Source organism: Phycodurus eques, chromosome 7, assembly GCF_024500275.1.
Source record: "Phycodurus eques isolate BA_2022a chromosome 7, UOR_Pequ_1.1, whole genome shotgun sequence".
Classification (NCBI taxonomy): domain Eukaryota; kingdom Metazoa; phylum Chordata; class Actinopteri; order Syngnathiformes; family Syngnathidae; genus Phycodurus; species Phycodurus eques.
In genome coordinates this window covers 22752958-22775573 of record NC_084531.1, presented here as the reverse complement: position 1 = coordinate 22775573, position 22616 = coordinate 22752958, and the positions used below count along the sequence as shown (strand labels likewise).

The window sequence follows — 22616 nt, the reverse complement described above, 5'->3', positions numbered from 1 at the left end:
TCCCGGCGTCTTGGACGCAAGAGCCTTTGCGTACATGTGTTGAACACGAATCTAAACCTTTGCTAATATCTGTAGCTTCCTTAGCAAAATTGTGTTGATGTTTGATTTGATTTGAATCGGTTAAAGGAAAATTGACAGGGGCGTTTCGCCAAAATCGACCAGTGGGCACCGAGGAGCGTTAGCTGCTTATGCTAAGTGCCAACGATGAAGACCACGAACTCCAACAGCGTCATGGGCATGTTTGAAGAAGGAAATGTGGTCAAGATTTGTGCGCCCATGGTTCGATATTCAAAGTAAGTTTGATCCTTTGTCATGGATTTTCGTCTCTGCGTTAACCTCCGTTGAGGCGTTTTGTAATGTTTTGCTTAGCCTACCTCCTTTAAAGGCAGACATGTCATTTTTGATGCCATGCAGTTCTGCGCCATTGTATTTTACAACCAACACACTATCATGTTTGTTTAATGTATTTCTGACAGTGACAAATCATTTCTGCTATAAATGTTGTCTTTAAACCTCATGCATATTGCAGTGGCTGGCCAGTGACTCATATGACGTCCTGTATTATCATTTCTCCACAGGCTGGCTTTCAGGTCATTGGTGAGGAAGTACAACTGTGACATTTGCTTCACTCCAATGATAGTTGCGTCCGACTTTGTGCGATCCGTCAAAGCAAGAGACAGTGAATTCACCACAAATGAGTGTGAGTAGCAGTAATTCAGCGTCTGTCGAGCACGACTGATAGATCGTAGGGGTAAATATCTCGATAACGATAATTTGACGATATCCTATTTTTTTAAAAAAATTGTGTAAATCTCTACTTGCTTGCCATGACATTTAGTGATAGACACAGCGTTTCAGAACAACAGCGCTTGTTTATTTCTTAAAGTGTTTCATAACATCTTCTACAAAACACTGCACAAGGATAATGTATGGCAATGTTTAACAATTAATTATTTCCATCTTGTGTACAGGAGAATATGACAAATTAGGTTTGCACAATCGTATATTAGCTAAGCTTTTGTTAAGCAAAAAAATTTAAACAAATGTCCCAAAATTAAGATGACATCAAAATGTAAGACCAATTCAATATTTAAACCAAATAGACAAGTTTGTAACTACAGCACACACTGGCATACAAATTGAGCAAGAACACTGCAGAGAGAAATGGCGTTGATGGCGTTCTTTATGTCTTGCCAACGTTTACTTGTTTTTGTCATAGGGTACGTGTTTGCTTGATGACTCGTGCGTTATGCAGATTTTGTCCTCTCTTCTTTAGCCAAAGTCATGGATGAATGAATGCGGAATCTTTTTTTCAAAGTTTTTTTCCAGGTGACAAGTTTAGCAGCTGATATTGGTAATACAGAGCATAGTTCAAATAACTAAAGCAGTCGGTGATAGGTGATGGGATATTGAAATACAGTATTTACTTGCAAACAGCTGCGGCAGTAGGACTATGCTCGCTAGCTCGTCCATTAGCCTCACCACCAGTCGGGATGATTTTGACAGGGCACAGTTTTCTTTGTAAATGTTTTCCAAAAAAAATACATCCTCCAGTTAATATATGATCGAAACAGCATGGTCCATTCTCTTTGTCTCGGTTTTAAACTGGCTGCGTTAGGGAAGCCAGCACCTACATTGGGTGGCCTGTGTCATTTTCCTGTTGGCCAACAACAAACTATAGGCTGCAGGCGTTCCAATGAGGTCCATTGTTTCAATCGACCCACTTGTTAAGCTGCTAAGACAAATTCCTCGTGTGTTTTTGACATACTTGGCAAATAAAGATTCTGAACTCCTGAAAAGGTTGCTTTGAAAGTGAGTCCATTTTGCTTCCCACTGAGTCACGTGACTGAATCATGTCGACTGATTCTGCGAATGAGGACTTAATGCACTTCCTCTTTTCTCTCTTCCTTCTATGCTGTCCATGCACCCATTTGGTTGTTTTCTTTTAGAGACGATATGAATACTCGATAATGGGAAATTCCACATCGTTAAACAATTATATCGAAGGCAATTTCTATGGCCCACCCCTAATAGATCGCTACTTTTTTGGTTTTGTTTTGTCTTTTTAATGCTGTACTCTTACTTCTGTTCATTGTCTGCCATAGGTGACAGACCCCTGATTGTGCAGTTTGCTGCCCACAATGCTCAGACTCTGGTTGATGCAACGTGTGCAGTTGCACCGTTCTCTGATGGAGTTGACCTTAACTGTGGATGCCCCCAGAGGTGCATGTCTCCCTTCTTTACGTTCCATTCTTAGGTTGGATTTACACAGCCGGTCCACATTTGGAAGGAGCCTGATTCTGATCTGCAGATATCTGCCTCTAGTGTGTGTGTGCGTGCGTGCGTGCGTGCGTGCGCGCGGTCGGTCGGTCGGTCCTATTTTCACTGCCATGACGCATATCCCAATTGTCTCATTTTAGAGCAAAAAATCTGAAAAGTGTCACTTTGACCATGCAGTGTAAATCCAGCCTTACATTTGACCATGTTTTGATCTCAGTAGCTATTAGAATAACTACGTTTAGTAACATGAGGCAGCTTCAATATGATAGTATTAATATACAGTGGAACCTCGATAGAACGCACTAATGTGGGTGGGGGGGTGGACGTCATCCGATATAGCCGATTGTCCGTTACAGTGAAGCACTTTTTTTTTTCCCGCCACGTAGGAGGCACGGCTTTTGGAATTGGATCTATTTTTTAGTTTGTTTTTTATATCTGCGACCCGGAAATATGTCAGTCCCATTCTTTGCCTGCATTGTGCCACAGCGCCAGGAGACAACGATGGCCAATTCTGGAACTAATAGACTTAGTCACCGGCGGTTTAAGTGACAACTGGAAACTATTTTTGGACACGTTGTTTCGTCGTGATGGTCCGTTTTATCCGATATCCATTACATCGGTGTCTGTTTTATCGAGGCTCCACTGTACATCTGTTATATAAAATTATATTGTTTTCAGATGGGCCATGTCCGCAGGATATGGCGCGTGCCTTATCAACAACCCTGAACTGGTTAAAGACATGGTCAGACATGTCAGGAACCAAGTGGACAATCCAAACTATACAACATCCATCAAAATAAGGTAAAAGAGAAAGCTATTCATTCCTGGTTTAAAAAAAAAAATGTTTTTAAAAAGATAATCACAATCAAATTGACTTAATCTGTAGAATTCACGACGACCTGAGGAAGACAGTTGATCTGTGCCAGAAGGCTGAGTCAGCAGGTGTATCGTGGATAACAGTGCACGGTCGTACATCGGAGGAGCGCCACCAGCCAGTACACTACGACGCCATAAAGACAATCAAAGACAGCGTGCCCATTCCGGTCATTGCCAACGGGGACATAAAGTACCCATGTGATGTGGAGTCTGTTCACCAGCTCACTGGTGTTGATGGTGAGACTTGTGTTTTTTTTTTTTGTTTATCCAAATTGCTTCTGTGAAAATATTTAGTTGAAATTAATTTCCTTTTGATTTGTTCTAGGTGTGATGGCAGCGCGAGGGTTGCTCGCTAACCCGGCATTGTTCGCAGGCCATGAAGAAACACCTTTGGAGTGCATATGGGACTGGGTGGACATTTCTGTACAGCAGGGCACTCCATTTACTTGCTTCCACAATCATCTCATCTACATGCTTGATAGGGTTAGCGCTCAGCCTGAGAGAAAAGTATTCAATTCTTTATGTAGTACATCAGCTGTAATAGACTACCTCCAGAACACATATGGTTCAGCGCATGATTGGGGAACATGAGCGTCCATCCATTTTCAATAGCACTTCTCTCATTTGGGTCGTGAGTGAGCTCGAGCCTATACCACCTGACTTTGGGACAGGGTATAGCATGCGCTGGTCCCCGGCCAATCGGAGAGCATGTAGAGACAAACAGCCATTCACACTCACTCACACTAGAATATGTATGAATGGATATCCAATTATTCATCCATCCATTTTCCAAACCGCTTATCCTCACTTGGGCGTGCTGGTACCCATCTCAGCTGACTTTGCGCGAAAGGCGGGGTACACCCTGAACTGGTCGCCAGCCAATCACAAGGCACATATAAACAAAAAACCATTCACATTCACAACTACGGACAATTTAGTATTCAATTAACCTACCATGCATGTTTTTAGAATGTGGGAGGAAACCGGAGTACCTGGAGAAAACCCACGCAGGGATGGAGATAACATGCAAACTCCTCACAGGGGAGGCTGGATTTGAACCCAAGTCCTCAGAACTGTGAGGCAGGTATGCTAACCAGTCATCCGCTGTGCTGCCCATCCAATTATTAAATAAAATAAATATGTAACCTTCATTTTTAACATCAAAAACAAATTATGAATAAATTAGTGGCACATATAATGCCTAGCGAGGAGAATGCTATGGACATCCACATAAATCAGCTAACATTTATACAATAATTAACAGGTTTCATTATTTCTGAAACATTTATGGCACCGTGATAACAAGAAGGGTGAAAGGTCAAAATCTTCATTGAGACCAGAATGGTTGGTCCCCTTCAAAAAGAATAAATCCAAAAATAAAAATAGAGGCTCTTGAGGCGCACTAATGGGAGCCTTTGCCGTGATGTCACCAAATGGTGATGTGGTGTCTCGGTTGGCAGAAAACCTATGGAAGTCAAAAGCCGACCACGAGCTATCGGGTTATTCACGCTTATTTTCGTTAATTAATGAATGGGAGCATCGTGTTGCTAGGGATAGAGAAACCGAGGCTTTTTGAAGCAATGACTCACCTTGAGACAATTGGCCTAAAATAATTAACTGGTTCGAAGCGTTTGACACTTAAAAAGAGCTCCATCTGTTGGCCAAACCTCCGTGTTGCTTTCAAAGGAAGTATTGTCAATAATAAAACTTTATATTGACCCCTATGTGCTGGTGTCTGATGTTTTTTTTTCTTTTCAATCATGATCCATTACATGAAAAAACTGAAATTAATGATGTTGACTGAAGCAGGCCAGATGTAATTTACCTTCAAAACAAGAGCATTTTAAGAGAACTAAATGAGCCGTTTGGGAGATACAAACTACCTTCGTTAATAGCGGAGAGCATTTGCTATCGTATGGTTGACAACATTTTTGCTGCTGTGGCGTGTTTTTGCCATAACGCGCAAAACATGAGCGCATTTAAGTTTTAATTTGAAAGGAAGCAGCGGAAGAGCTGCTTACCGGAAGTGTTGTGGGGTGCATGAACGGGAAGTGTAGAAAGCAGACGGACAGAACTTTTCATGCCCCCAATTATTGTTGAGTCAAAAGTTGATTTTCTTTTAGTCGTCGATTGTGAGCTTTGCCTGTAAGTCAACAAGCGGCGTTCTTCGTGTGTAAGAAACTGATATTTAAAAATAAAATGGCTTGTAACGTAAATCAGGGTACAAGTCCCTTTCGAATATTTGCCATGCTCGGGAAATGTGAACAAGTATGATTGTCACATGGAGCCGCGGTCGTGCCTTTTGTGAGGAGTAGTTCACGTCACACTTTTCGCTTGAGATGGCGTTGCGCCGTGTCATGTACTGTTTAAACTTGTTTCTCGGAGTAAGTGAGCCCAAATGGTGTTGACATACGGGTAGAAAATGCTCAAGTGAAGGATGGACCACGCCTTCTCTCGAACCTGTCGCAAGATGACGGAGGTTGTAAAACCAGTGTTCCCTAATCTTGCCCTGTTGCTCTTTTTTTTCTTCCTCTCTCTCCAAGTTGTCATCACCTCTGAGAGATGACGTTGCAATGGACTGCTGTGGCCTTCTTCCTTTATATGGAGATAGGCATACTTGTCATCCTCTGTTTGCCCTTCATTTCAGCTAAGAGGTGATGCAGAATGTTTTAGACTAAACCTTAAAAAAAAAAAAAATTAACAAAAAGACATGCAGGGTGCACACAATTCGATAACTGGGTCTACTTTGATCCCGATTCCAACCTTTTTGATCAAGTCAGCATGTTTCACATGCCTCTAAAGGAATATGCTGGGCGTTTATCTTGTGGTGTGGGTTGCGTTTATAAAAAATATATATATATATTTTGCTTATAACAGCTCAAACAACTGTAAATTTACATGTTTAGCATCAGTATTTGACAAGTCCTTTTGCTGACTTTGATCGGAAGGGGCGAGTCAGGCTCAAATAAGCCCAATTATCGATTTGTGTGTACCCCGCTTTGAGGGATCAAGTGTGATAACTTTGCGTGTGTGTATGTGTGTGTGTGTGTGTTTCAGATGGCAGAGCGCTTTCAATTTGAGAATCTGGAGCCCGGTTGCCCGCTTTTGGAACAAAGTCTTTCTTACAATGATTATCATACTTATTGTGCTTTTCCTTGGTAAGTGCGTTGTTGTTTAGGATTTACAAAAAATAAATAAATTCAAAGTAAACAAATCAAACACAACCCATTCTAGAATGCTGCCTGAATGTTGATTTGTTGGGATTCAGGATACATTTTCTGCTCCAAATTACAAAGAATCAGTCCCAGAGTCAATCTGTCCCCATCATAAAACTGTGCAGGGGCTTACGAAGGACACGCAGCACAAGAATATGTCCCCACACGGCACGCTCATTTACTGCCGTAGTTGTTGTTTTTCATATGATTGTTTTAAATGTGTAGCCGAGAAGTGTTTTTCATACAAATAATTATTGGAATTGGTCACAGCCAGGACAGAATTGTTCTAGCTTTTATTTCTATGCTACTGTATGTGGCAACAAGTTTCCATGGTTGTCTTCAACTCCCCCCCCCCCCCTTTTTTTTGCAAGCACCATTACCCTTCTGTGGTGGCATCAAAATGGGGGATAAACAAACTTATGCTAAATGTTGTGCTGAGTAACCAGGTTAGAGTTGCAGCTACTTTTTTTTTTTTTTTCATAACTACTTTCATTGTTATGCTTCTACTATGTCACAATAACTTTTCAGTCCTATGGTTGCGATTGTTGGGAAAGTTAATTTTCTATGCAAACTAGTTCAAAGTTCAGTTCACAATTCCAAAAAATGAGCTAATTCTGCTCATTCAAAATTTTTAACTAATTTCACCAGTCCAAAAATGAACATGTTCATGTTTCTTTTTTCAGTATCATTCATGTATTTGATGGGCGTTTTACTATCAAAATACTGGCATTTAATTTCCCCATTGTTGCCACCCATTCAGTGTTGCTTGATTGGTGTTTTTTTTTTTTTTTTGGAATGAGGAATTAAAAAAAAAAAAAAAAAAAAAGCAGGACTTTAGTCCTTAATGTGCCTACAAAAACACACAACACAGTATGACAGGAAAGCTCAGCAGCTCTGGCTGACTGTATTAACAAAATATTTTATCTTAGCTACTCTTATATTCCAAAATAAATTCCATATTATCACAGTGTGAACCTAATGTGCTTTAACTTTGTGCCACCAAAGTAGGCCCAGGATACATTGGAGGCAAGAGATGTGAAAACGTTCAAGGACCCTAATATGGCGGCGGTATGCTTCACAACCATACAGCAATGTTGACACACATTGCCTCATACACAGAGACTTTAGTTTTGACTGCGAGGTTTTTATTAAGGAACGTATGTGTTCTAGCATGACGGTTACTTGGCTACTGCATACTCGCGGTCTTCCTGGTATTGATTGCAAGGCCGGCACACCCATTAGCCTCGACCAGTCTATAAGTTGCCGGAGGCCATCTGGGTTTATGGCTCAAGAGGGGCCGTGCCATCGTTCTGTAGTTCAAAAACATGTTGCATGTGTCACATATTGTACTGAGCAGCCAGGGGAGTGTCACAACTCCCCAGCTTTTGTTATTTCTGTGTCACAATAACTTTCAGGTTCTGTGGTCATCGGTTTTTTTTTCTTTTACAGATGCTCAATGATCTGAAATTACACAACAATTTTGTTTTTGAGAATTTGGAGCTTTGTTTGTTGGCATTACAATACGGCTTGCACCTCCTCCCGTAGACGCGGTCCGTGAGGTGAGGAAGTACTCCGTTAAAGATCTCGGCAGAGATGCCAAGCTGCTGCCCAACATGCATGACCACATGCACATGAAGCTTTTCCGGGGCCAGCGGAACCTTTACATCTCTGGCTTTGCTGTCTTCCTCTGGCTGTGAGTCTTGCTTCATTCTGACAGATCAAACATAAATAAAACTCAGTTTAAACCTTTTTTTATTTTTATTTTTTTTATTTGGATGAAAAGGGTTATGAAGCGAGTGGTCACCCTGATAAACCAACTGGCTTCCGTGTCCGGGACCACTGCTGCTCTGCAGGCACAGGCTGAAAATGCTAACAAAGCTGCCAAAAAGTACTTGGAGGACAACGAGCTGCTGAAGGAGGTACCCGCCGCTGATAGATAGATGGATATAGATACATACCAGTATATAAATACATCAAGATCTGTTTTTTTTCTCACCAATTGGTGGAAGTTCCACTCCCAACGTCGTACCTCCATGCCCCAGCAGTGGCCCCTTTAATTGTGACTGAATGCACTTTTGATGGCTAATTGGATGCCACCCAGCTCTTTTAACGGTATGTCCTCGACGTATCATTTCAGGCTCTGATGGAGGGGACAGGAGACAAAGCAACTGCAGAGGGTATGGAGCTGTTGAGGAAAGAGGTGGAGAAACTGAAAGATGACCTGAAGACTTCAGAAGACGGTTAGTGCCATTTGACTGTGTTCCACTTAAACGAGTACGCCAACACCTACAGATTTGTTAGAAAACTATATGTTTCCTTTCAGACTCAGTATTTTATGCAGGGTACTAGACTGTATGATTAAAATACACCCACATATGTGATCCATATTTGATATTTTTGAAATGTGTACAGTCCATTTCATTTCTAAGAAATTAATGTTGCAAAAATGAGGAGTACACACTCGTTTATACAAGTCCGGTAATGCTAAATTACAGGATAAAAGAAGAAGAATTGAACCACAGGTGAGTGTCATCATCCTGAAAATTGTGACATTTTTTTTTGTGTTCATGGAAAAATGGTTTACTTTTGTACTTAATGTTTGAGCAATATACTGCATGTACAAACAAACACTGTCAGGGAACATGCTCTGTCTTTTCCGCAAGACACTTTTTTTGTGCAAAGTCATTAACATGAAGCCAATTGCCAAAGAAATTGGTGCCTTGACCCAAGAGTTTAATTTGTTGCGTGACGAAGCGAGTACCGCAATTTACTTGTGTAGCAAAGTCAAGTTTCCCCCAATGAAACGAATTGAAATGCCATTAATCCTCTACAGCTCACTGAATTTTTTTTTTTTTTTTTTTTTTTTTAAAAAGGCTTTTAATAATGGAAAAAAGTGAGGAGACTCTAAGGTCAAAAGTATATTGGTAGATTAGATATTTATGATGATGGCCACAGCTCTGGTCGGTCGCCTCAGGAATTGAGGTGCGGAACATGGTCCACTCAGACTCAATGTCCCCCGCCTTCCGCGGAACGTGGGATTTGAAACTCCATCTGACAGGGGATTCTGACAGACGTTCCCAGCAGACCCTCACAATACGTTTGGGCCTGCCAGGTCTGACCGGCATCTTCCCCCACCATCGGAGCAGACACACCACCAGGTGTGGATCAATTGATAGCTACGCCCCTTTCTTCACCTTTGTGTCCAAGACATGCGGCCGCAAATCCGATGACACGACCACATAGTAGATCATCAAACTGCAGCCTGTGGTGTCCTTGTGCCAAGTGCATGTGTGGACCTTGGACCTTATGCTTGAACATGGTGTTCATTATGGGCAATCGGTGAAGACCACAGAGGTCCAGTAACAGAACACCGCTCGGTTTCTGATCGGTGACGTGCCGTTCCCTCCATTCACGCCCTTCCAGGTCTCACTGTCATTGCCCACGTGAGCATTGAAGTCACCCAGCAGAACGATGGAGTCCCCAGCAGGAGCATTCTCCAACACCCCCTCCAAGGACTCCAAAAAGGGTGGGGACTCTGAACTGCTGTTTGGTGCATACACACAAACAACAGTCAGGACCCATCCCCCACCCGAAGGTGGCGGGAGGCTACCCCTCTCGAGAGGACTGGTACCAAACCCCAAGCCGTGTGTGGAGGCGAGCCTGAGAATATCTAGTCGGAACTTCTCGACCTCACACCAGCTCAGGCTCCTCCCTTGCCAGAGAGGTGACGTTCCACATCCCTAGAGCCAGCTTCTATAGCCGGATCGCCAAGGGCCCTGCCTTCGGCTACCGCCCAGTTCACACTGCAGCCGACCCCTATGGCCCCTCCCACAGGTGGTGAGCCCATGTTACCCTTTCGTGTGGGCCCCATGGGTGCACCAGGTGCTTGCCTTTGAGCTTCACCTCCAGGCCTGGCTATAGAGGGCGGCTCGGTGACCCGCATCCGGGGAAGGGAAAACGTTTTCCAATGTTTTTGTACATCATAAGAGTCTTCTGAGCCGTGCTTTATCTGGTCCCTCACCTAGGACCGGTTTGCCATGGGTGACCCTGCCAGGGGCATAAAGCCCCAGACAACTTAGCTCCTAGTATCACCGGGACACACGAACCCCTCCACCACAATAAGGTGACGGCTCAAGGAGGGGCACTTTAGAGTGCTAAGTTTCAATTTTGAGTTGAATAAATGTCCTCAAAATGACATTCTTTTAGTTTTTTTTTGTTTTTTTTATGGTATTTTGTATATTTAGTTTTGCTAAGGGACTGTAACCTTTTGAGAAATACTTCCATTATAATTTTTATAGTTTATATTGCGATATATAATATATCATTGGCGTGAAGGGATTCCATTTATACAGTGATATGAATTTTAGGTTGTATTGCCCAGCCCTAAAATGTGCCCGGTGATTGGCTGTTGACCAACACCAAGTAGCAGGATGTTGTTAGCAGGACACAAAGTGGACCCTTGCGTACTTCGGCTCCCGTGGATTCACCGGTTCCTGGATTTAATTGTTCATTTTTTTTTCACGTTATTTTCGTTTTTCTTTTTCACGGGGGAACAGTCCCCAAAAACACTTATTGGCAGTTTATCCCCACTTATTCAAGAATTCTTGGGGTTTGAATAAAAAAAAAAAAAAAAAAAAAATGTTCCCCCAAATGCAATTATAATGAGTTTAAATTATCCAATTATCAATTGTCTCTATTTCCACTCAGGTCCGGTCCCCATCCTCACAAATAGTAGGGGTTCACTGTACTGTATTTTTTTGTGTTTGTGTGTAGCTTGGCTTCACAATTAATTCATTGACATCCACTGCCCTCGAGCATGTCAGAGCGTGCGCTGCTGGTTGCACAAACTGCCACTTACCACAGTGGTAGAACAAACAATACGTCTCTTCACAATTTCTTGACCCATTTGTGTTGTTTGTTCAAACTTGGCAGTCGGTTTTGATCCCTGTGTGTTGGTGTGTAAAATACAGCACTGAAGAAGTCCGAGAGCGATGCAGATGGGTTGAAGAAACAGACGGATGGTCTTGCCAGGGAGTACGACAGACTGCTTAAAGAACATCAAGAGCTTCAGGTGATGCTTTTTTCGAAAAGCTGATTTATATTAGCGTCAAGCCAAGTAGTCCTCAACAACTACACAGTAACGTTTCCCCCCAATATTCTTTGTCTTCCAGAATATTCAAAGTCCTGTAAACAAAAAGGAAGACTAAACTTTGGAACAAGTTCTCCACGCAACTCCTTGTGAACAGTGCAAACGATACTTGAAGTACACACACGCTTTTGAATAGAGCCGATTTTTTTGTTTTTTTTTACAATTATTTTGGGGGGGGGGGTCTCCTGGCGCCTTACGCTCGCTTTCCTGTTTCTGCCTGGCACTGTGTGACTAAGAGGGTTAATGCTCGAGTCAATGCTCTTTATTTTTCTTTGGGACTGCTATGGAGAATCTCAGCATGGTTTTCAGGGGGGGGGGCCGTTGAGCTTTCTTTCAGTTTAGTCATTCTCTGTAATGATCATTTTTCTTTTGTATATTTTTAAATCTCCTCATGGCTCATTCCCTTACACCCGAACTCCATCACTAGTGAAAAGTTGCTGCTCTCACAAGTTTGTTTATTTAGATGCCGCAGGCACGGGCTGTCAAATCATTCTGTCACAGTTGTTGTTTTGTTTTTGTATGTACTTTAATTTTAGCGGTGAAGCATTGTGGTAGCGATTCCCAACATCAAGCAATTCCCCCATTTTGGTCATGTCTTAATTTGAGTGTGTCCACGTAAAATATGGAAGAGGTAACATGTGGGTCAATTAGGGGGTCATGTGGGTCAATTTTTGGGGGTGTTATGGTGACAGAGTGTGAGTTTTACTGTGTTGGAAATGTTTGTTCTAAAGGTTTGTTTCCCAAATGCACCAATGTTTCACTTAATCTATAGGAGATGTGCTATACGGGTATGGATTGACACATGTAAACCAAACGTGCCTGTCAGGAAGATGTGGAATGTTTATTTTGTATTATTATTTTTTTAATCCTGCATTTTAAACAATACACCCCAAGACATTTTTGGATTGGGTATTAAAAGTTTTATTACTTGTAAGGTACATTTCTTTTTGGACATTTTTACAAAAATAATCCTTAAAAATTATATACATTCTTATCACTTTGTTGCCGCTCTTATGTATGTACTCAACACTTTTGTCTGATACAGCTGAATTCAAAGACAGTAACCACGATACAGTTGAACCTACAGTATACAGTATATCCTCAATTGGGATAAAGTCTTACAAAACAATATTCTCTACATTTATGAGGACATTTTATTTACATATTCTGAATGTACAATAGCTTAGTGTATTAGTTTGTTTTTCCCCCCCAAAAAATGAAAAATAATAAACACCTGAGAAAAATCATATCTGTCTTTGTTGGGGTTTTGGTATCAATTTCTGCACACAGGCACAGTGCACACAAACCCCTGCAATAATGTCACAAAAGAAAGTCACTCGTGTAAAGTCTAACAATGTCGAGGTAGAGCTAAATATGTATCGGCAATATGAATAAACTATTTGTGTCACAGTTGAGCCATTGGTCAAAAGCCGAGGGCAGCGTTTGGCACATCTTATTGCATGGTAACCTCCATACAACACAAGGCAAGCATGGCAGTAAATCATCGCCATGGTGACTACAAAGATGCTGTTTTTGAAGATATGAATGTAATTTGCGGCCTGCTTCCGGAGCAAAGCACTGCCGAGAATTGTTGCAAAGCACTAGAGGCAGTTCGTACTGTATGTCAGCTTTTTGGTCAACCTATTTCAGTGTTGCTACATCAGTGCACTGAGTCACGAGATTGTGGTCTGGAATTCATGTTACGGATCCACTCAGGGCAGGATGGCGATCTAGTGGTTAGCAAGTCTGACTCACAGTTCTGAGGTTCAGGTTTCTCTGGCTTTCTCCCACATTTTCTGATATGACAATTTACGCACTTAGTTTAAAACCACCACATAACTGTACTGCATGTAATCCCATCCAAGGCACTTTTTTGGCACAATAAATTCAGGGTTTTCTTGGGGGGGGGGGGCGTGGCGCGAGTGGCGATAGTGCTGTTAAATGCTGTTCCTTGTGCCCCTGCTGCACTCTTCTACCCCTGCAGTTCCACTCATTGTATGAGGGGCGGGGCTGGGCGTAAGTGGTGTGCTGTAGTCCTTGCGCTCCCCGGTCGGCACTGCCCACGAGCCGAGTCCTCTGTCCTCGAGTCTGGACATTGCTGATAACTCGCATGCATGTGTGATGATGACGGATCATAAGCGCACACAGTAGGCTCGTGGGATTCAGTGGCTTGGTGTTGTGTCGCTCTCATTTTTGTACACAGCCCTTGTTATCCCTTTGTCTTCCTGGACTGTCCTCTCACTCAAATTCTTTAAACGGGTGCTGATCCTACCACACACTAGTCAGTAATCTTCACAGCATGAAGGTTTACTGCTCCTGTCCTACTTGTCTACTGTATGTGTCCCTTCCTCACAGGGTCTGGCACTAGCTTCGCAGTTCACAAACAAGACACATTTCAACTCTTACCCCAAGGACGCCTTACAAGGGAGATGACAATTCTAAGCCAGACACGGTGGAGCCTTAAAAAAAAAAATGTATTTTCGGCATTGAACTTGTGGGCCACAAAGTGATGATTTTATTATTATTCCCCCCACTGTCACTGTCACTGTAATGACCTGATGAATTTATGTCAGGTCTCTACAGAAAGTGAGAGAGCGAGCATATAATTAAAATTAGAATTAAGATTTAATTCTCATATTACAACTTTTTTCTTAAAAAAAAAAAAAAAAAGGATTTTATTTGCGTAATACTGATTTTCTTTTCCCCCCCTTCATATTACAACTTTATTCTCCTAACCATCTTTTTTTCCTCACATTTCTTTGTTGTTATTGTATTTCTTTTCAGTGTGGCACTAATACTCCATACATAAAAACAGTGTTATACCCATTTCTTTTTTTGAAAAACAACTACAATACATTCAAGACAAATATTTCAACTACAGTATAACAAATGTCTCTCAAATCCTCAAAGCACATGAAGTAGTAAATATAGAATTTATACTTTAAATATTAAGATTTAATATGATTCCCTGCAAATGTATCATTGTGTGTGTGTGTGGGTGTATAGATAAAGTTTGTTCATGTGCATGTGTGATGAAAAGAGGAGGTTGGTCCTGAGAGGTCTTTTTTTCCCCCTGGGGAATCAGAGTCGTGTCTCACGATCCGTGCCGTTTTCTGACGTTCTTTGCAATGTCTTGGAGTTTGAGATTACAAATTCGTCTTTTCTGAGCACTTCAAGCTCCGTTCCGCCATTGGCTAGAGATCCACGAAGGGTGTCGTGTTCCTCCTTCAGCTGCCTACTGAGCAGGATGAAGCCCGGGATGCAAATTAGAAACGAGATTGTCCGCAGGCCGAGAGTCAGGCCCAGGTAGGCTATCCTAAGAGGAAATAATTGAAAAGATTGCAGCTCATGTGGAAATACAGCACGTATGACTTAACACGGAAAGTTCTACCTGTATGCTGTAGTGTTATAGATCCTACAAGCTCCTCTTCCACCGCAGCGCTTCTGACCCCATTTTAGACATGTGGTGTCAATGATTGCTCCAAAGTAAATGGGTGCTGGAATTCCTGCTGTATACAAAGAGTGAACTAATTTTAGTGCAGGAGGAAAAAAACAAAAAACCGAGGATATCAACTACGGGTGGATACGTTTTTGAGGAACTTACCGAGTGTATGAGTTGCTAAAGCATGGAATCCCAAGGCAAATGATTTTAGTTGTGGTTTGATGCACCTATAAGAAAGAAATTTGGAGTCATGTATTCTACATTCAGTTAAAAGAATCAGCAATAATACCTGCATCACAAAGATCAACATTCAAGGTCTGATTGGAATAACAGCAGAGTATTTAAATCCTTTGTTGTACCCGCTCCTTACTTTTTCTTGTATACCTTCATTTGGGGATCGTCTAAGTTTCGATAGAGAAATTAGATAGAAGCGCCAGGACTGATGTCACAAATTACATATTTCAAATCCAAACTACAAACTATACGTTTTCCCTTTTGAAATAGCACAAACACAAAGAAACGAGTCCAAAGAGTATGTTGGACTGTGGCAAGACACAGATCTGGATAATGTTAGCCAAAAACCTACTCTGGAGCACTGTGAAGTCACAAATATCCCACTTGGAAGTTCAACCTCGAAATGAAATTGTGACTCACAAATGTATGTAAACTCGTGTTTGCTTTGTTGGTGAATACTGCCGATCATTTGACTGACAGCAGTCTCGAAAACAAAAAATCATTGAATAACTTATCCAGAATGACTTCAGCGCAGCATGATGAGCTCGTGGTTAGGACGTTCTGTCATAACACACAGTTCTGAGCTTCCTGTGCGGAATTTGCATGTTCTCTCTTTGCTTACGTTGGTTCTCTCCAGCTCCCTCACAGGTTCCAAAAACATGCAAGTAAGACTCAACATCGTAATTAGTTGAAGTGGTGTTGTTTTTAGTTGTGTAAAGCACAGGTCAATTACAGTATGGTGTCAGTGAACATAACTCAACTCAATTTACAACAAGCAGCAGTTTAGCAGGTGAACAATTCTTCAAAAACGAGGCTTCAAGCTGTTTATTGCTACTCCCAGTTGAAGTTTACTGTCAAACATAAAACAAAAAGGAATATACATGTTGTGTATTTAAAACAACCACATAACTTTGCCTTACAGTCCGCTAGCTTAATGCTAACACATAATGGGAAACTAACAAAAAGCATTGGTGTCTCGGTGTTATAGCCCTTTAAGCAGCAGATATTTAAACATGGTGGAGCAACACCTGTGGACGGATAATAGAATTATTCAGTGAACCCCTGCATACTTGTAGTTCAGCACCCGCGGATTCAACTCATTCGCAGACCCCCCCCCCCCCCCCCCCCCAATACAATTATAATGATCATCAATCATTTATCCGCAAATTTACGCTATTTGCGGTACGGTCTGGTCCCTATCCTCCAGGAATAGCAGGGGTCCACTATTCTCAGAAGCAGTGTATTCTTTATCCTCATCAAAGAATGACTAATATTACAGTAGCTGACTGAGGAGCTAAGACAGGCTTCGTGTAAAGCGTGTGTGACATTCGGCTCTTCCCGTCAGGGCTCGCCACAGAGAATCACTCGCATGATTTGTTTGGCACAGCTCTGATCTAATTTTTGAGCAGCACAAACTGATCTTTCAAGATTGAATACAGAATCATGTGATGGAAAGAGGCTTTGTTTTTTTGTTTTTTTTTTCCTTTTTGAAAAGGTTGGCACATGGCCCAGCAGGATTTCCAGCTACAGAGACAACATTTCCAGAAATAGCAAATTACACTAAGACTATAAATAACCCATGAAATTGTCTCTGCGTGCTTGGATCTAAATGAAGCAAAAGTCCCCCATATTCACACGCAAATGAGACCTGAGCAATGCAGTGCGAAGCATTTAATCATGTGCTATCCAAATCAAAGTCACGCAATCTGTATCTGTATCAAAGATCTCCTAGTAACACAGCACCACGTTACGTCCACTCACAGATCTCAAAATAACTTCAATGATCAAAGAACGAAGGTCATTTAAGCTTTTTTTTTTTGGGTGAATTTTGGAGCTCGTCTGACCTGATGAGAAGCATGTAGCCTGGCGTTCCTCCCAGGGAGATGATGAATGAAGTGATGACGGAGAGAGCCAAGAAGTACGGGAACATCCTGTCACAGTCGTCCTTATCGGAGCACTGACCTATATTGGCTGTCAAGTTAGCAGCCGCACCAACACAGCTACAGTTTGAGAAGACCTGGGCAAACACGTATAGGCCTGTATAGTTAGACACAGTCACAAACATCAACAAGTGAACCTGGATGCATGTTCTCATAGACATTGTTGGATTGTTTTCTGTAAAAAATAAAATAAATAAATAAAAAGCGGGTTCCTATGGAGAATTTGGTGAACAAAGCAAAAATAAAAAATAATGTCGTTTTTCCACATGAATTCTGGTAACCGCATTGAGAGGAGCCAGATGAGGTAGCTGGGGCATCTGATTCGGATGCCTCCCGGACGCCTCCCCGGTGAGGTGTTCCGGACACGTCCCACCGGGATGAGACCCCGGGGACGACCCAGGACACGCTAGAGAGACTACGTCCTTCGGCTGGCCTGGGAACGCTTCGGGATCCCCCTGTAAGAGCTGGATGAAGTGGCTGGGGAGAGGGAAGTCTGGGCATCCCTGCTAAAGCTACTGCCCCCGCGACCCGACCCGGATTAGCGGTAGAAAATGGATGGATGGATGGATGGACATCTAAGTCCAAGCCCTTTCATTACCACAACTAATAGCAAAGATTGAAGGAAAGGAAACAACATTCCTTTGTGGTGGTTGGCTTTGTAGCCTCTATAAATCTATTGCAAAATACATTGCCCCCAAAGAAACAACAGAACAGTGGAATCGTACATCCCAGATCTCAATCACTCATATACTTCAACTGATTAGAGAGTGGAATTTGTCGAGAACAAAGTAACTGCAAATGTCCTCAAGATAACTCGTGGTTCAGTGGGTTTGGTGTGTAAGGACTCCTTGTGCCTGTATGCACTCATAAAAATGTCTGAGCATGCTCCTGATGAGAGGGCGGAGGAGAAAATTAGCTACATTTTTATTTGCTTTCAAATTGGTCATGTGGACATCCTATTCCACCGGTAGTGTGACTGGCTTGGAGTTACACTGTGATGGTTATGTGTTGAATCGATATTGTTTTCTGTTCTTTTTGGGGGGAGGTTTTCCAGCAGTGCAATTTTAGGTGAGTGATTTTAATGTAACAATTCCTGTTTGTTGTGACAGATCAGTTTATAGTGTTGTCAATGTCAATTTGGCAAGATATGATATAATTTAGTAAGTCGGGGTGCTTGGGGAGAAACCAAATTTCTAATGTAATGTAGGTCTTGGTGGTCTTATTCATCCATCCATCCATCCATCCATTTTCTGAGCCGCTTCTCCTCACAAGGGTCGCGGGCGTGCTGGAGCCTATCCCAGCTATCATCGGGCAGGAGGCGGGGTACACCCCGAACTGGTTGCCAGCCAATAGCAGGCCACATAGAAACAAACAACCATTCGCACTCACATTCACACCTACGGGCAATTTAGAGTCTTCAATTAACCTACCATGCATGTTTTTGGGATGTGGGAGGAAACCCGGAGAAAACCCACGCAGCAAACTCCACACAGGCGGGGTCGGGGATTGAAACCCAGTCCTCAGAACTGTGAGGCAAACGCTCTAACCAGTCGTCCACCGTGCCGCCGATCTTATTCATCAGAAATGTAAAAGAATTAATTATTAATCACTTACTGTACTGCTAAAATGTGCTTTCGAGTCCAGCATTTGACTTTTTTACAGTTTCACTTACTGTGTTTTTGCCTGAACCAGTGGAGCTGGTACAGCCAGCAAGACAGGGGGAAACATATGTGATGCCATTCCGTCCACAGACCGGGTCCCAGTTATTTGCAGAACAAAAACAGTTGGAGTTGCAGGTGGTGAAAACGGAGTGTTTGTCGTGAGATATGCCCTCCATACTGGATGGAAGAGAAAAAGAGAAAATACGAATAAATACTGCTTGTGATATGTACAGTACCAACAAAGTAGAACCCACGGCCCATCGATCATTTACATTATCAAGAGTTCAATTTGCTGCATTAATTTAGCCATTTTTGTCCTAAAGTTGGTTATTTCCTTTGGGGAAATTTTTTTTCAAAGGGCAAACAAATCGAAGGCCATCCAGCATCCCAGAATAGTTTGTGTTCGACGTTAGAGATTCCACTGTACTCGTTGCATATTTCACGTGTATATTTTTGTGTATGTGGTTAGTTTTGGGTGTGAAAGGATGTATTGACAGATTTTAACAACCCACCTGTTGTAGGGAAGAGTCACTCCGGCTATCTTGGCGTTCTCGCAGCTCATCACAAATAAGAACAACGAGAGGATATACCCGATGAAGGAAGTAACAAAAGCGAACTTTGCTGCCGCCGCTATGTTGAGCTTCATCTTCTTCATCAGGAGGCCACCAGAAAAAATCCCCAGTGCAACCGCAGGGATATTAATCACACCTGAGATTTGCGAACAAAACACAGAATCATAAAGTCAAATTTCATCACAGGCAAAATAAACTAGAACTAATTAACACCTGTATTCATATTGAACAATGCGTAGTGTTTGGTTAAAAAGGCCAGCCAGAATTTAAAAAAAAAAAAGTGTTCCTACTCTATGCTCTCGGCTGTGATACACAGTTCTTTCATACCCATTAGAAAGTTGGCCTTTGAGGCAGATTGCCTAAAGTGCTGCTCGATGTACTTGGGTTTGTACGTGACCATGCCGATAAGAGAGTTGAGCTGGATGATTGTCACACACAAGTAAATCAAATAAACAGGGTGGCCCAACAGGCTCCGCAGGGTTGGAATAAAATCTGTGAAAAGACATGAAGAGGAGTAAAGTATATTCAGTTCATGAATGACTGAGTGAATGAGTGATTATATTTATTTTTTTGGTAGAAAATGGGAATGACATTCACATATATTAATTGTCGTGAATTAAAAACAGATTAAACACATCCATCCATCCATTTTCTACCGCTTATCCGAGGTCCGGTCGCGGGGGCAGTAGCTTTAGCAGGGACGCCCAGACTTCCCTCTCCCCAAACATTTCCTCCAGCTCTTCTGGGAGGATCCCGAGGCGTTCCCAGGCCAGTCGAAGGACGTAGTCTCTCCAGCGTATCCTGGGTCGTGCCCAGAACACCTCACCAGGGAGGCGTCTGGGAGTCATCCGAATCAGATGCCCCAGCCACCTCATCTGGCTCCTCTCGATGTGAAGGAGCAGCGGCTCTACTCTGAGCTCCTCCCGGATGACCGAGCTTCTCACCCATGTCTCTAAGGGAGAGCCCGGACACCCTGCGGAGGAAACTCATTTCGGCCGCTTGTATCCTGGATGTTGTTCTTTCGGTCACGACCCACGGCTCGTGACCATAGGTGAGGGTAGGAACGTAGATCGACCGGTAAATCGAGAGCTTCGCTTTTCGGCTTTGCTCCTTCTTTACCACAACGGATCGATATAAAGTCCGAATCACTGCAGACGCTGCACCGATCCGCCTGTCGATCTCCCGTTCCTTTCTTCCCTTCGTGAACAAGACCCCAAGTTACTTGAACTCCTCCACTTGGGGCAGGATCTCATCCCCGACCCGGAGAGGGCACGCCACCCTTTTCCGACTGAGGACCATGGTCTCAGATTTGGAGGTGCTGATCCTCATCCCAGCCGCTTCACACTCGGCTGCGAACTGCTCCAGTGAGAGTTGGAGGTCACGGCTTGATGAAGCCAACAGAACCACATCATCAGCAAAAATCAGAGATGCAATACTGAGCCCACCAAACCGGACCCCCTCTAATCCTCGGAATTCTGCCTAGAAATTCTGTCCAAAAAAGTTATGAACAGAATCTGTGACAAAGGGCAGCCTTGGCGCTGTCCAACCCTCACCGGAAACGAGTCCGACTTACTGCCGGATATGCGGACCAAACTCTGACTCCGGTCGTACAGGGACCGAACAGCCCGTATCAAGGGGTTCGGTACCCCATACTCCCGAAGCACCCCCCACAGGACCCCCCGAGGGACACGGTCGAACGCCTTCTCCAAGTCCACAAAACACATGTAGACTGGTTGGGCGAACTCCCATGCACCCTCGAGGACCCTGCCGAGGGTGTAGAGCTGGTCCACTGTTCCACGGCCAGGACGAAAACCACACTGCTCCTCCTGGATCTGAGATTCAGCTTCCCGACGGACCCTCCTCTCCAGCACCCCTGAATAGACCTTACCAGGGAGGCTGAGCAGTGTGATCCCCCTGTAGTTGGAACACACCCTCTGGTCCCCCTTCTTAAAAAGGGGGACCACCACCCCAGTCTGCCAATCCAGAGGCACTGTCCCTGATGTCCACGCGATGTTGCAGAGGCGTGTCAACCAGGACAGCCCTACAACATCCAGAGCCTTGAGGAACTCCGGGCGAATCACCCCCGGGGCCTTGCCACCGAGGAGCTTTTTAACCACCTCGGTGACCTCAACCCCTGAGATAGGAGAGCCAGCCTCAGATAACCCAGACTCTGCTCCCTCATGGGAAGGCGTGTCGGTGGAATTGAGGAGGTTTTCGAAGTATTCTCCCCACCGGCTCACAAGTCCCGAGTCGAGGTCAGCAGCGCCCCATCCCCACTATACACAGTGTTGATGATGCACTGCTTCCCCCTCCTGAGACGCCGGATGGTGGACCAGAATTTCCTCGAAGCCATCCGGAAGTCTTTCTCTATGGCCTCACCGAACTCCTCCCATGCCCGAGTTTTTGCTTCAGCGACCACCAAAGCTGCATTCCGCTTGGCCATCCGGTACCCATCAGCTGCCTCAGGAGTCCCACATGCCAAAAAGGCCCGATAGGACTCCTTCTTCAGCTTGACGGCATCGGGTTCGGGGATTGCCGACACGACAGGCACCGACCACCTTACGGCCAACAGCTCCGGTCGGCCGCCTCAGCAATGGAGGCGCGGAACATGGTCCACTCGGACTCGATGTCCCCCGCCTCCCCCGGAACATGAAAGTTCTGTCGGAGGTGGGAGTTGAAACCCCTTCTGACAGGGGATCCCGCCAGACGTTCCCAGCAGACCCTCACAATACGTTTGGACCTGCCACGTCGGACCGGCATCTTCCCCCAAGATTAAACACAACCTAAGGCAATTTTCTTTTCAACACACTGACTGAAAAGCACAAGTTCTACATGGTATACACTATTACATAGATGGGTAGAAACATACTCAACATTATGTGTTGTGTCAAATTCAAAAGACATTTTTTTTTTAAATATAAACAATACATAGCCAAGCTCACCTTTGGCCATCTCTATGAAACTGGTGTGCTCTTCCACTGGATACTTGTGCTTCATTGGGTCAGAGTCTTTAATAAAACTTGTCTGCTCTGGCTTCTCTGGGGTGTGCGAGCCTGGAATTGGCAGTGAGCGTGGTAGAAACCAGAATGGGATGGCAGAAAGCAGGGTGATGACACCGGCTATGAGGTAGCCTAACCACCAGGCTCCAACCCAGCGGGAATCTGCTGGGGTGATCGTGATCGTTTCTGTGTTGGAGTTAAATTTATAATCAATGTTTACTGTTCACATGTTCATGGCATGCACATTT

The 22616-nt window shown here is 43.6% G+C and overlaps 2 protein-coding genes across 4 annotated transcripts in view; one reads left to right on the top strand and one right to left on the bottom strand.

Moving 5' to 3' along the window:
• The first annotated feature begins 5 nt into the window (after positions 1-5).
• On the top strand, positions 6-12767 carry dus4l (dihydrouridine synthase 4-like (S. cerevisiae)). Its single transcript, XM_061682217.1, has 13 exons — positions 6-293; positions 579-700; positions 2106-2223; positions 2959-3081; positions 3167-3393; positions 3482-3742; positions 5717-5810; positions 6214-6314; positions 7917-8064; positions 8155-8290; positions 8509-8611; positions 11342-11442; positions 11543-12767. Exons 1-13 carry the CDS (start codon positions 205-207, stop codon positions 11576-11578), a joined length of 1659 nt encoding a protein of 552 aa, XP_061538201.1. The 5' UTR covers positions 6-204; the 3' UTR covers positions 11579-12767.
• Positions 12385-22616, bottom strand: part of slco1c1 (solute carrier organic anion transporter family, member 1C1) — a 25828-nt gene continuing 15596 nt past the window's right edge. Inside the window, exons 8-15 of one of the 3 annotated variants that reach the window (XM_061681080.1) lie at positions 22312-22554; positions 19697-19861; positions 19310-19505; positions 18809-18974; positions 17041-17213; positions 15125-15189; positions 14912-15029; positions 12386-14836 (exon numbers count right to left, since the gene is read on the bottom strand). In XM_061681080.1, coding sequence (XP_061537064.1) covers positions 14602-14836; positions 14912-15029; positions 15125-15189; positions 17041-17213; positions 18809-18974; positions 19310-19505; positions 19697-19861; positions 22312-22554 — 1361 coding nt within the window. In that variant the 3' untranslated portion in view covers positions 12386-14601. Of the gene's footprint in view, positions 14837-14911; positions 15030-15124; positions 15190-17040; positions 17214-18808; positions 18975-19309; positions 19506-19696; positions 19862-22311; positions 22555-22616 lie in introns of all 3 variants that reach the window. The other 2 variants (XM_061681081.1, XM_061681082.1) reach the window with 2 other exon arrangements.

Coding starts and splice junctions, on each gene's coding strand:
- dus4l (XM_061682217.1), top strand. CDS start 205: ATGAAGACCACGAACTCCAACAGCGTCATGGGCATGTTTGAAGAAGGA. Junction 3,082..3,166: donor ACAACATCCATCAAAATAAG/GTAAAAGAGAAA, acceptor CTTAATCTGTAG/AATTCACGACGACCTGAGGA. Junction 6,315..7,916: donor ACTTATTGTGCTTTTCCTTG/GTAAGTGCGTTG, acceptor CTCCTCCCGTAG/ACGCGGTCCGTGAGGTGAGG.